The sequence below is a fragment of the Xyrauchen texanus genome, chromosome 3 (assembly GCF_025860055.1).
Source record: "Xyrauchen texanus isolate HMW12.3.18 chromosome 3, RBS_HiC_50CHRs, whole genome shotgun sequence".
NCBI classification, from domain to species: Eukaryota; Metazoa; Chordata; class Actinopteri; order Cypriniformes; family Catostomidae; genus Xyrauchen; species Xyrauchen texanus.
This window is the reverse complement of record NC_068278.1, coordinates 59,941,740-59,957,188: the sequence shown is the minus strand read 5'-3', so window position 1 is coordinate 59,957,188 and position 15,449 is coordinate 59,941,740. Positions and strand designations below refer to the sequence as shown.

At 36.2% G+C, this 15,449-nt stretch overlaps 1 protein-coding gene across 1 annotated transcript in view; it reads left to right on the top strand.

Annotated features, from left to right (window-relative positions):
• The window catches only part of LOC127625681 (3'-5' RNA helicase YTHDC2), a 52,067-nt gene that overhangs the window by 29,862 nt on the left and 6,756 nt on the right, over window positions 1-15,449 (top strand). Inside the window, 3 exon segments of the mRNA XM_052101018.1 lie at window positions 2,633-2,739; window positions 5,454-5,746; window positions 6,885-7,035. Of these exon segments, the coding sequence (XP_051956978.1) occupies window positions 2,633-2,739; window positions 5,454-5,746; window positions 6,885-7,035 (551 nt within the window).

Genomic DNA, 15,449 nt, shown 5'->3' with positions numbered 1-15,449 from the left:
ATAGCTAGTAAACAGAGTTTCAACAAACATTTAGTAGACTATCAATAGCCTGTATAACAGCAGCAAAATAACAGCAGCTTTGCTATAGCTAGTAAACAGTGTTTCAACAAACATTTAGTAGACTATCAATAGCCTGTATAACAGCAGCAAAATAGCAGCTTTGCTATAGCTAGTAAACAGTGTTTCAACAAACATTCAGTAGACTATCAATAGCCTGTATAACAGCAGCAAAATAACAGCTTATCGACGGACTTGCTATAGCTAGTAAACAGAGTTTCAACAAACATTTAGTAGACTATCAATAGCCTGTATAACAGCAGCAAAATAACAGCTTATCGACAGACTTGCTATAGCTAGTAAACAGTGTTTCAACAAACATTCAGTAGACTATTAATAGCCTGTATAACAGCAGCAAAATAACAGCTTATCGACGGACTTGCTATAGCTAATAAACAGTGTTTCAACAAACATTCAGTAGAATATCAATAGCCTGTATAACAGCAGCAAAATAACAGCTCATCGATGCTATAGCTAAAACAGTGTTCAACAAACATTCAGTGACTATATAGCGATAACAGCTCAGCTATAGCTAATAAACAGTGTTTCAACAAACATTCAGTAGACTATCAATAGCCTGTATAACAGCAGCAAAATAACAGCTTATCGACGGACTTGCTATAGCTAATAAACAGTGTTTCAACAAACATTCAGTAGACTATCAATAGCCTGTATAACAGCAGCAAAATAACAGCTTATCGACGGACTTGCTATAGCTAGTAAACAGAGTTTCAACAAACATTTAGTAGACTATCAATAGCCTGTATGACAGCAGCAAAATAACAGCTTATCGACAGACTTGCTATAGCTAGTAAACAGTGTTTCAACAAACATTCAGTAGACTATTAATAGCCTGTATAACAGCAGCAAAATAACAGCTTATCAACGGACTTGCTATAGCTAATAAACAGTGTTTCAACAAACATTCAGTAGAATATCAATAGCCTGTATAACAGCAGCAAAATAACAGCTCATCGACGGACTTGCTATAGCTAGTAAACAGTGTTTCAACAAACATTTAGTAGACTATCAATAGCCTGTATATAGATCTTTATTAATAACCTTTTAATGAACTGATGTTCTCAACAATAATGTAAGTAGGTCATTAATAGAGATCTATGTACAGGCTACTGAAAGTCTACTGAATGTTTGTTGAAACACTGTTTACTAGCTATAGCAAGCCAGTTGATAAGTCACTTATAGTCAGTTAAATATCTACTTGGGACCATCAAAATAAAGTGTTACCATGATTTATATTGCATACATGCATCGTTCGGATAAGCTCCGGCTACTGTAGTGCATGTATGGGAGTAGTGTGAAGCGGAGAGTTTGTCACAACGAATGAGAAAAACCTCTTTGTAAAAACTAAGAAGAACAGAACAGATTCTACATGCAAAAAGTGAAAGCAACAGAGTCCATAATAAAACCCAAATCAACATATCAATAAAAACAGGTTTTTATTGATATGGTTTATGTATAGTTGTGTAATCACATATAATACAATAATTATACTGTAATTGTTGCAGAATGTTTCACTTGCTAGCACACATGTGTAACAATTTATACAATTTATATAAATAAATCCTTTAGTCCTGGGTTTGCCAATGACATGTGGGTCTATATGGCCAGAATATCCTGCGGTTATAAAAACTTTACAACGTTTGACCTTATCAGATTAGCAATCGTTATGTCTAATGGTAAAGAACATTGTAACTTTTGTAACATCGTTTATGTCAAAACATCAATGTTTCCAATAAGTCAAAATAACAGCATAAGATATGGCACTTACCTGCTCAGATGACATGTTTTCAGATATTTTCCTTTCTTTTGTTATTTGTCCATTTGCTCTGATAAGATATCCTGTATTCATGTGAACACCGGTCCCTCGAACCACATTCATCAGCGCAGAGGTGCAGACCGGAAGCACAACATATGTCATTACCAAAACAATGTTCTTCCACAAGACGCCAAAAGTTACAGTGTAGCTTTAAAAAAACAAAAACGTCTGATAAAGTTGCAGTAAAATCAGCAGAAAAGATAAAGCATGCTGCATATATGAAAATACACACTTTAAATATCTCTTATAGAAAGTATATGTCAGATGCTCTGTGATGTGTTTTGTGGTGTGCATGAATGTAATGTAATGAAGATTGAGAAATATTCCTCAAAAGTCTGTTTTATCATATTTAAAACATGGATTTCAACATGCATTTTCAATATAATAATATACAATATTTGAATCAAGCACAAGTTGCTTATATTCAGCAAATACTCATTTTAATATATCAGTAACAATATAATCATTACTGTCACTTTTACTGTATTAAAATAAGCTGTCATCCCAACATAATAGGTCGATATAAACATTGAAACCTCTCACAAATAACCACTAGATGGTGCCATAAACATGCAAAACTTACATACCATAGAGTGAATCAGGAGCCGTCAAATGTTGTTAGTCATATTTGATACACGGCTATATAGGGTTAAGTAAAGGCTCCAATTTATAATCCTTTACACCTGATTAAACGGTTGGTTAGATCTCTGTAAATGTGATGTATGCTGTGTACAGCAGGTGATGCAGTGAATGAGAGCAGTGACAGTGAGATGGAAGATCGCTCCAGTGCTCATCTGGCCCATTTTAAGATTGACGAATGGGTCAATTTCAAACTGAACCGAGAGGTGAGCATACACGTTGGTTTGTGTTTATTTCATGTGTTTGACTCTCTCGTTCTCTTTCCCTATGTCTCTCTTCCATTTTATACAGTTTGAAGTGCGCTCAGTAATTTTTCCTCATTAAAGAAGATTTAATCCTGTCAGTTTTATTTTACATGGAGTGGGTCATCCTCTCAATTAGAATTTTCAATGTTTATTTAATCCCAGAATGTGCATTTGATTGACATGTGTAGTGTGAGACAGAAGATAAACAAACGGCGCTTTTATCCACACGTATTTGTCCAATGAGACCAATTTTATTTTTATTGTGAGGTAAAATGTCATTGTGTTTTTTGTGCTGTAAAAGTGATATGCATAATAATGTAATATAGGCTAATAATGACAGTCAAGTCAAATGAGTGATAATTATTTGTTAATTATAGCTGCTTTTTCATAATTGTTTTAAAAAAAAAATGGCCTTCATGGAATTAGCATCTAATTAAAAGAAAATTTAAAATCAATTAACAATTTGTGCCAAACAAAACAACCAAACTTCTGCCCTGAAGCCGTTTCCATTCAGAAATGTGTTTATCGCTAATTCGCCTCACAGATGCCCATAATTTATTTCCCTGAAGTTTTGGTAAAATGGGGAGATTATTGAGACAGTTCACTGAAATTAGACCGCTTACTGACAACAAATAAAGCGATCAGAAGAGGAGTAATTGCAATCAAACGTGAGCTGTTGCTCTTCTGATAGGACTGTAATATCGGTCCTGATGTTGCGTCTATCACTGGTTGCCATCGGTTACGACCCGAAAGCGAATCATCATGACCCTGTTCAAGCTGCGACGTGCAGCAAGTATTGGAGAAACCTTCAGTATCAGGATCATCATGGATGTGTTTATGATGTGTGAAACATTGATGCGTGTAATATCAGTGTTACATATATGATACATTCCTCAAATTCTATATTTTAAACATCTAAAGCATCACAACTGCATCATGTCCCGCATATATCTCCAGTGACTTCTAACGACCAACTGAACTTGATTATCATCTATAATTAATTTAGCGTCATAATGCAAATGATATTTTGTGAAGCAGTAAATGTGATCCGAGGTAAAGATGGTTCGATTTAAAGTATTTAAACGTTTTAAAATGTTCAAAAGCTCGTTTCTGAAAGTGAACTAATTGGACAAATAGTTTTATCTAACCGTGCGTTCAGGCCAGAGGCGGCGAGAGCGGCAAAATTCGCTCTGGTTGCCCTGCCAACAACGCTATCGAAGATTCGAGGACGCTCTGATGTAGTTGAAATAGGCGGCAACGTTCGTTGAGTGCTGGTTTTGTGAACTATATTTAAAGTGGCCGCAAAACATACAAACATAGCGGTATCTTTTTGCCGACACATCACAAGTAGCGTATATCCTCATGAAATCTTTTAATATAATATTATGTAATATTATATAAACCATAATATCCACTTCGTCAACTCACCTGGCACACCAACAATTTCAAACACCTTTATCCACGCATCGTTTTCTTTGGGTTTTTTTAATATCCCTGTAAGCAAACGGGGACAGATCACATATTACGGGAAAACCCGCCACGGCAATAATCAGATTCTCCTCCATTTTGTCTTGGGAACTCATGTTTGGTGGGAACCAAAGTTTACACGGTTGTTTTCTCTAGATTCACTAGAGCGGAGCACTTCTATACTCCAATAGGTTGCCGCCGAACTGCGTCAAAGCTCATTACCATAATGTTGCCCGCACTTGAACTTTCCTATGACGCCCACACCGCTCAAGACTCGCTGGCTGCCATAGAAAATGAATGACTTCCGGTCGATTTGACGCTCTTGACGCCTCTGGTCTGAATGCACCATAATAGTGATAGAAGTCTAGAACATTCTGAGAGTCATTCAGCCGACTTTATTCATCTACAGAACAGGGTAAAGCTCATTTAAGTTTGTGTTATGAAAAGGCATATAAAGGTCTAAAAATATATTTCTTTCGTTTGGCAATTCAAAAGTAGAAACAATATTTGTATAGAATTGGGTTTTATGTTAGTGTTCCAAATAAAGCACAACTGATGCTTTTCTCCAGTATTGTGTATTTATGTTTAATTTTAAACATCTTTGTGCACAGAAATGATGTTTTTTGTATTGTGGGATAATTCCACGACTGCCATCTATTATTTTGTATGGTGTTGAAAAGCAACTTTAATAAATAAACGGATGATTACAGCGATTAAATGAATCACAAACAGTGTTCATACATTTGTTCTCCTTGTACTTGTTGATGACCGGTGCATGATACGAGATATTTGTGTTGCACTCCTGGAAGTGTCATGTTTGCAGATCGGCTCTATATGCCGTTAACATCAATCCATAATCACGTACAATAAAATGGCTTTCAATACTGTCGTCATGGTAACACATGCTTACGATTGGGGCATGTGACACTATATTTTTGCATTAATGCCAGTGTTTCAAAACCAGTTTTTCGCGACATTTGATGTATCGACATAGTTTATGCGCTAGAGTTAAACCTAAATATATTATGTCGAGACTTGTGAAATTTTAGCTATAATTTACGTTTCCATCCGCTTTATTTTGATGCGCTAAAAGTTGTTTTCGCAAAAAATCCTTGGATAGAAACGTAGTTATATTGTCTGACATTAGGACATTTAATTACCTGTCGGAAACCCTGTCATGTAACCCTCTCTCTGATGTTCTCTGTCAGATGGCAGAGTTGGTGTTCGGTCTCAGACAGCGTTGGCAGAGTCTGTTTCTGAGGCGGATTCGTGCTCCATCTAAAGCGTGCTCGCAGCTGGACGAGGTCACCATCCGTACGCTGGTGTCAGTGCTGACTGCAGAGGAGCAGAACGTGGGTCTGCAGCAGCCCACCGGCATTGGCCAGAGGCCGCGACCTATGACCTCTGATGAGCCCCCACAAACGGCCTCATGGAAAGGCAGCGGCGGGCACTGGAGCGCACTGGACCTGGATCAGAGCGATGAGCTAACTAGCCCCGATAGGTGAGTTAGCAGCCAGGGACTAGTTGCAAAGCTTTAAATATAGAGAGCAACAGTCGGTTTCTGGAAGTAATCATCACATTAATTAAAGAATTATATTTTTAGCACTTTGGGTATGAGAAATGTGCATTATAAATAAAATGTATTATTTAATTATATTTATTTATTTATTGTTTTTTTAAGGATATCCATTACCTCAGAGACCTAGTGAAGAGAATTGCGATGTTTGTTTTAAAACTATTAAGTAAAATCTGATTATATAAAGTATAAATAATACATTCATTGAAAGAACAGCTTTCAAACACAGTTGGAACAACTTTAGCCATTTTAAAATTTGGGGGTATTTGACCTGTAATACATATATTTCTTCCTTAATCCTCAACATGTTTACTGATTTAAAAGTGTATAAATTGCCCAAAAATATAAACTTTAATACATTTCCACACCAGGAGTCGTTAGTTTGAATCCGGGGAGTGCTGAGTGACTCCAGTCAGGTCTCCTTAGCAACCAAATTGTCCCGGTTGCTAGGGAGGGTAGAGTCACATGGAGTAACCTCCTCGTGGTCGCTATAATGTGGTTCTCGCTCTCGGTGGGGCGTGTGGTGAGTTGTGCGTTGATGCCGCGGAGAATAGCGTGAAGCCTCCACACGCGCTACATCTCCACGGTAACGCACTCAACAAGTCATGTGATAAGATGCGCGGATTGACGGTCTCAGACGCGGAGGCAACTGAGATTCGTCCTCCGCCACCCGGATTGAGGCGAGTCACTACGCCACCATGAGGACTCGGAGTGCATTCGGAATTGGGCGTTACACATTGGGGAGAAAAAAATTAAAATATATCATCAATATCAATAGTACTCATTAGTTTTAAATAGTCACATTTCTTAGCTGTTCATGAATTTACTCTTACTGCTTATTTATTATTTTAATGTACTTTATGTGTTCAATTGTGTGGTGAAAGAAACTGGTGAAATTTTGCAAAATAACTTGTGGCTTCCTGAAATACTTTGAACATTTTATTTTGATCACCAATGTCGATGCTTGGGTCACTGAGGGTTAAACGTTATATATTACACATAAATCAGTAATACGATTATACAGCAGCCATCAATAAAAGTGACTGATGTGTGTTTCCTACAGATCGTCTCGGGTGTCGTCTCACGTCTCTCAGCACAAGACTCACAGAGAGAAGACCTCCCATCATTCAAAGCGTGTTGGAGATGAACACTTCCCCTTTAAGAGCGCTGACAGTCCGCTGCTCAACAGCCCCTCATCCCCAGCCTCTGGAAAAGTACCTGTCATTTCACCTATTCTGTCATCATTTACTCACCCTCGTGATGTTGTTCCAAACCCATATGACTTTTTTAAAAACACTTTTAAAAATAAAAATGCTTTAAATGCAACAAACAACTCAATAGAAAATACACATCTGGAACGCCTGCTGTGACCAGGGTTTCCGCAGGTCTGGAAAAAGTTTTTCAAATTAAGGCTTTAAAAAGGTCTTAAATCGGAGCAACAAGTCTTATTTTTTTTTTTTTACTTCTTTTTCTCCCCAATCTGGAATTCCCAATGCGCTCCAAGTCCTCGTGGTGGCGTAGTGACTCGCCTCAATCCGGGTCACGGAGGACGAATCTCAGTTGTCTCCGCATCTGAGACCGTCAATCCACGCATCTTATCACATGACTCGTTGAGCACGCTACCGTGGAGACATAGCGCGTGTGGAGGCTTCACACTATTCTCCGCGGCATCCACGCACAACTCACCACACGCCCCACCGAGAGCGAGAACCACATTATAGCGACCACGAGGAGGTTACCCCATGTGACACATCCTGGATTCAAACTCACGACTCCAGGTGTGATAGTCAGCGTCAATACTCGCTGAGATCCCAGACAACGAGATACCTGGAGCAACGAGTCTTAAATTCATATGGTCATGGTATTAAATGTTGCATGAGGGATTGGTTTATCATTGCGTTTAACTCGTTTTAAAGTGAAGAGTCATTTCTGTGCACGAATAGCCCCATATAAAATGTGCGGTCTCTCTAGGACAAACTCTATAGCGCCACCACCAGTTGCATGTAATCACGCTCCTCCTAAAGATGATATAAATGGACCGCTTCAAATAAAACTCATCCCATTACAGTGGCCGCCATCTTGGATTATGACGTTTAGCGTTTATTCGCTACTGTCCTTGCCAACTTTGCCTGATTTGCCTAAACAGTGACTTAAAATAATCCCAGACTGATCGGCACGGAATGAATTATACCAAATTTAGATTTGTGATTTTGTTGAAAAGTTACGTTAACCCACATTAAACGAAGTCAACGTGAAACAGGAAGTGAGACTATATCTTGCCAATGGTTTGTCGTATTGAAATGAACCTTGGTATGCTTCATCAGGACCCTGATCTGAGGGTACTTGCAAAGTTTGGTGACAGCGCCACCTATGGGTCAATACATTTGAAAAATGGCTCTTTTTGTCCATAACGTTTGAACATATGTCCTAAAATCATGAGTTTGGTGTCTATGGATTCCTCGGGTCATGAGGATGTTCAAGGATTCCCATATCAGCCATATATAACATTCCTATATCAGCCATATATAACATTTCCATATCAGCCATATATAACATTCCCATATCAGCCATATATGATATTTCCCATATCAGCCATATATGATATTACCCATATCAGCCATATATGATATTACCCGTATCAGCCATATATGATATTCCCCATATCAGCCATATATAACATTCCCATATCAGCCATATATGATATTACCCATATCAGCCATATATAACATTTCCATATCAGCCATATATGATATTTCCCATATCAGCCATATATGATATTTCCCATATCAGCCATATATAACATTCCCATATCAGCCATATATAACATTCCCATATCAGCCATATATGATATTTCCCATATCAGCCATATATAACATTCCCATATCAGCCATATGTGATATTACCCATATCAGCCATATATGATATTACCCATATCAGCCATATATGATATTACCCATATCAGCCATATATGATATTACCCATATCAGCCATATATGATATTTCCCATATCAGCCATATATAACATTCCCATATCAGCCATATATAACATTCCCATATCAGCCATATATGATATTACCCATATCAGCCATATATATCATTTCCATATCAGCCATATATGATATTTCCCATATCAGCCATATATATCATTCCCATATCAGCCATATATAACATTCCCATATCAGCCATATATGATATTTCCCATATCAGCCATATATTACCCATATCAGCCATATATGATATTACCCATATCAGCCATATATGATATTCCCCATATCAGCCATATATAACATTCCCATATCAGCCATATATGATATTTCCCATATCAGCCATATATTACCCATATCAGCCATATATGATATTACCCATATCAGCCATATATGATATTTCCCATATCAGCCATATATGATATTTCCCATATCAGCCATATATTACCCATATCAGCCATATATGATATTACCCATATCAGCCATATATGATATTTCCCATATCAGCCATATATTACCCATATCAGCCATATATGATATTACCCATATCAGCCATATATGATATTTCCCATATCAGCCATATATATCATTCCCATATCAGCCATATATAACATTCCCATATCAGCCATATATGATATTTCCCATATCAGCCATATATTACCCATATCAGCCATATATGATATTCCCATATCAGCCATATATAACATTCCCATATCAGCCATATATAACGTTCCCGTTCCCATATCAGCCATATATAACGTTCCCATATCAGCCATATATAACGTTCCCATATCAGCCATATATAACATTCCCATATCAGCCATATATGATATTTCCCATATCAGCCATATATAACATTCCCATATCAGCCATATATAATATTTCCCATATCAGCCATATATAATATTTCCCATATCAGCCATATATAACATTCCCATATCAGCCATATATAATATTTCCCATATCAGCCATATATAACGTTCCCATATCAGCCATATATAACGTTCCCATATCAGCCATATATGATATTTCCCATATCAGCCATATATAACGTTCCCGTATCAGCCATATATAACATTCCCGTATCAGCCATATATAACGTTCCCGTATCAGCCATATATAACATTCCCGTATCAGCCATATATAACGTTCCCGTATCAGCCATATATAACATTCCCGTATCAGCCATATATAACATTCCCGTATCAGCCATATATAACGTTCCCGTTCCCGTATCAGCCATATATAACATTCCCGTATCAGCCATATATAACGTTCCCGTATCAGCCATATATAACATTCCCACATCAGCCATATATAACGTTCCCATATCAGCCATATATAACATTCCCATATCAGCCATATATGATATTTCCCATATCAGCCATATATAACATTCCCATATCAGCCATATATAATATTTCCCATATCAGCCATATATAACATTCCCATATCAGCCATATATAACATTCCCATATCAGCCATATATAATATTTCCCATATCAGCCATATATAACGTTCCCATATCAGCCATATATGATATTTCCCATATCAGCCATATATAACGTTCCCATATCAGCCATATATAACGTTCCCATATCAGCCATATATGATATTTCCCATATCAGCCATATATGACATTTCCCATATCAGCCATATATAATATTCCCATATCAGCCATATATGATATTACCCATATATGATATTACCCATATATGATATTACCCATATCAGCCATATATGATATTACCCATATCAGCCATATATAATATTCCCATATCAGCCATATATGATATTACCCATATCAGCCATATGTGATATTTCCCATATCAGCCATATATAACATTCCCATATCAGCCATATATGATATTTCCCATATCAGCCATATATAACATTCCCATATCAGCCATATATGATATTTCCCATATCAGCCATATATAACATTCCCATATCAGCCATATATGATATTTCCCATATCAGCCATATATAACATTCCCATATCAGCCATATATAATATTCCCATATCAGCCATATATGATATTACCCATATCAGCCATATATGATATTTCCCATATCAGCCATATATAACATTCCCATATCAGCCATATATGATATTTCCCATATCAGCTATATATAACATTCCCATATCAGCCATATATGATATTTCCCATATCAGCCATATATAACATTCCCATATCAGCCATATATAATATTCCCATATCAGCCATATGATATTACCCATATCAGCCATATATAACATTCCCATATCAGCCATATATGATATTTCCCATATCAGCCATATATAACATTCCCATATCAGCCATATATGATATTTCCCATATCAGCCATATATGATATTACCCATATCAGCCATATATGATATTACCATGATCAGCCATATATGATATTCCCCATATCAGCCATATATAACATTCCCATATCAGCCATATATGATATTACCCATATCAGCCATATATAACATTCCCATATCAGCCATATATGATATCTCCCATATCAGCCATATATAATATCTCCCATATCAGCCATATATGATATCTCCCATATCAGCCATATATGATATTACCCGTATCAGCCATATATGATATTACCCGTATCAGCCATATATGATATTACCCGTATCAGCCATATATGATATTTCCCATATCAGCCATATATGATATTTCCCATATCAGCCATATATGATATTACCCGTATCAGCCATATATGATATTACCCGTATCAGCCATATATGATATTACCCATATCAGCCATATATGATATTACCCATATCAGCCATATATGATATTTCCCATATCAGCCATATATGATATCTCCCATATCAGCCATATATAATATCTCCCATATCAGCCATATATGATATCTCCCATATCAGCCATATATGATATTTCCCATATCAGCCATATATATCATTCCCATATCAGCCATATATAACATTCCCATATCAGCCATATATGATATTTCCCATATCAGCCATATATTACCCATATCAGCCATATATGATATTCCCATATCAGCCATATATAACATTCCCATATCAGCCATATATAACATTCCCATATCAGCCATATATAATATTTCCCATATCAGCCATATATAACGTTCCCATATCAGCCATATATAACGTTCCCATATCAGCCATATATGATATTTCCCATATCAGCCATATATAACGTTCCCGTATCAGCCATATATAACGTTCCCGTATCAGCCATATATAACATTCCCGTATCAGCCATATATAACATTCCCGTATCAGCCATATATAACATTCCCGTATCAGCCATATATAACGTTCCCGTTCCCGTATCAGCCATATATAACGTTCCCGTATCAGCCATATATAACGTTCCCGTATCAGCCATATATAACGTTCCCACATCAGCCATATATAACGTTCCCATATCAGCCATATATAACGTTCCCGTTCCCATATCAGCCATATATAACGTTCCCATATCAGCCATATATAATATTCCCATATCAGCCATATATGATATTACCCATATCAGCCATATATGATATTTCCCATATCAGCCATATATAACATTCCCATATCAGCCATATATGATATTTCCCATATCAGCTATATATAACATTCCCATATCAGCCATATATGATATTTCCCATATCAGCCATATATAACATTCCCATATCAGCCATATATAATATTCCCATATCAGCCATATGATATTACCCATATCAGCCATATATAACATTCCCATATCAGCCATATATGATATTTCCCATATCAGCCATATATAACATTCCCATATCAGCCATATATGATATTTCCCATATCAGCCATATATGATATTACCCATATCAGCCATATATGATATTACCCGTATCAGCCATATATGATATTCCCCATATCAGCCATATATAACATTCCCATATCAGCCATATATGATATTACCCATATCAGCCATATATAACATTCCCATATCAGCCATATATGATATCTCCCATATCAGCCATATATAATATCTCCCATATCAGCCATATATGATATCTCCCATATCAGCCATATATGATATTACCCGTATCAGCCATATATGATATTACCCGTATCAGCCATATATGATATTACCCGTATCAGCCATATATGATATTTCCCATATCAGCCATATATGATATTTCCCATATCAGCCATATATAATATCTCCCATATCAGCCATATATGATATTACCCATATCAGCCATATATGATATTACCCGTATCAGCCATATATGATATTACCCGTATCAGCCATATATGATATTACCCGTATCAGCCATATATGATATTACCCGTATCAGCCATATATGATATTACCCGTATCAGCCATATATGATATTACCCATATCAGCCATATATGATATTTCCCATATCAGCCATATATGATATCTCCCATATCAGCCATATATAATATCTCCCATATCAGCCATATATGATATCTCCCATATCAGCCATATATGATATTTCCCATATCAGCCATATATATCATTCCCATATCAGCCATATATAACATTCCCATATCAGCCATATATGATATTTCCCATATCAGCCATATATTACCCATATCAGCCATATATGATATTCCCATATCAGCCATATATAACATTCCCATATCAGCCATATATAACATTCCCATATCAGCCATATATAATATTTCCCATATCAGCCATATATAACGTTCCCATATCAGCCATATATGATATTTCCCATATCAGCCATATATGATATTTCCCATATCAGCCATATATAACGTTCCCGTATCAGCCATATATAACGTTCCCGTATCAGCCATATATAACATTCCCGTATCAGCCATATATAACATTCCCGTATCAGCCATATATAACATTCCCGTATCAGCCATATATAACATTCCCGTATCAGCCATATATAACGTTCCCGTTCCCGTATCAGCCATATATAACGTTCCCGTATCAGCCATATATAACGTTCCCACATCAGCCATATATAACGTTCCCACATCAGCCATATATAACGTTCCCGTTCCCATATCAGCCATATATAACGTTCCCATATCAGCCATATATAATATTCCCATATCAGCCATATATGATATTACCCATATATGATATTACCCATATATGATATTACCCATATCAGCCATATATGATATTACCCATATCAGCCATATATGATATTACCCATATCAGCCATATATAATATTCCCATATCAGCCATATATGATATTACCCATATCAGCCATATGTGATATTTCCCATATCAGCCATATATAACATTCCCATATCAGCCATATATGATATTTCCCATATCAGCCATATATAACATTCCCATATCAGCCATATATGATATTTCCCATATCAGCCATATATAACATTCCCATATCAGCCATATATGATATTTCCCATATCAGCCATATATAACATTCCCATATCAGCCATATATAATATTCCCATATCAGCCATATATGATATTACCCATATCAGCCATATATGATATTTCCCATATCAGCCATATATAACATTCCCATATCAGCCATATATGATATTTCCCATATCAGCTATATATAACATTCCCATATCAGCCATATATGATATTTCCCATATCAGCCATATATAACATTCCCATATCAGCCATATATAATATTCCCATATCAGCCATATGATATTACCCATATCAGCCATATATGATATTTCCCATATCAGCCATATATAACATTCCCATATCAGCCATATATGATATTTCCCATATCAGCCATATATAACATTCCCATATCAGCCATATATGATATTTCCCATATCAGCCATATATGATATTACCCATATCAGCCATATATGATATTACCCGTATCAGCCATATATGATATTCCCCATATCAGCCATATATAACATTCCCATATCAGCCATATATGATATTACCCATATCAGCCATATATAACATTCCCATATCAGCCATATATGATATCTCCCATATCAGCCATATATAATATCTCCCATATCAGCCATATATGATATCTCCCATATCAGCCATATATGATATCTCCCATATCAGCCATATATGATATTACCCGTATCAGCCATATATGATATTACCCGTATCAGCCATATATGATATTTCCCATATCAGCCATATATGATATTTCCCATATCAGCCATATATGATATTTCCCATATCAGCCATATATGATATTACCCATATCAGCCATATATAATATTACCCATATCAGCCATATATGATATTACCCGTATCAGCCATATATGATATTACCCATATCAGCCATATATGATATTACCCATATCAGCCATATATGATATTTCCCATATCAGCCATATATGATATCTCCCATATCAGCCATATATAATATCTCCCATATCAGCCATATATGATATCTCCCATATCAGCCATATATGATATTTCCCATATCAGCCATATATATCATTCCCATATCAGCCATATATAACATTCCCATATCAGCCATATATGATATTTCCCATATCAGCCATATATTACCCATATCAGCCATATATGATATTCCCATATCAGCCATATATAACATTCCCATATCAGCCATATATAACATTCCCATATCAGCCATATATAATATTTCCCATATCAGCCATATATAACGTTCCCATATCAGCCATAT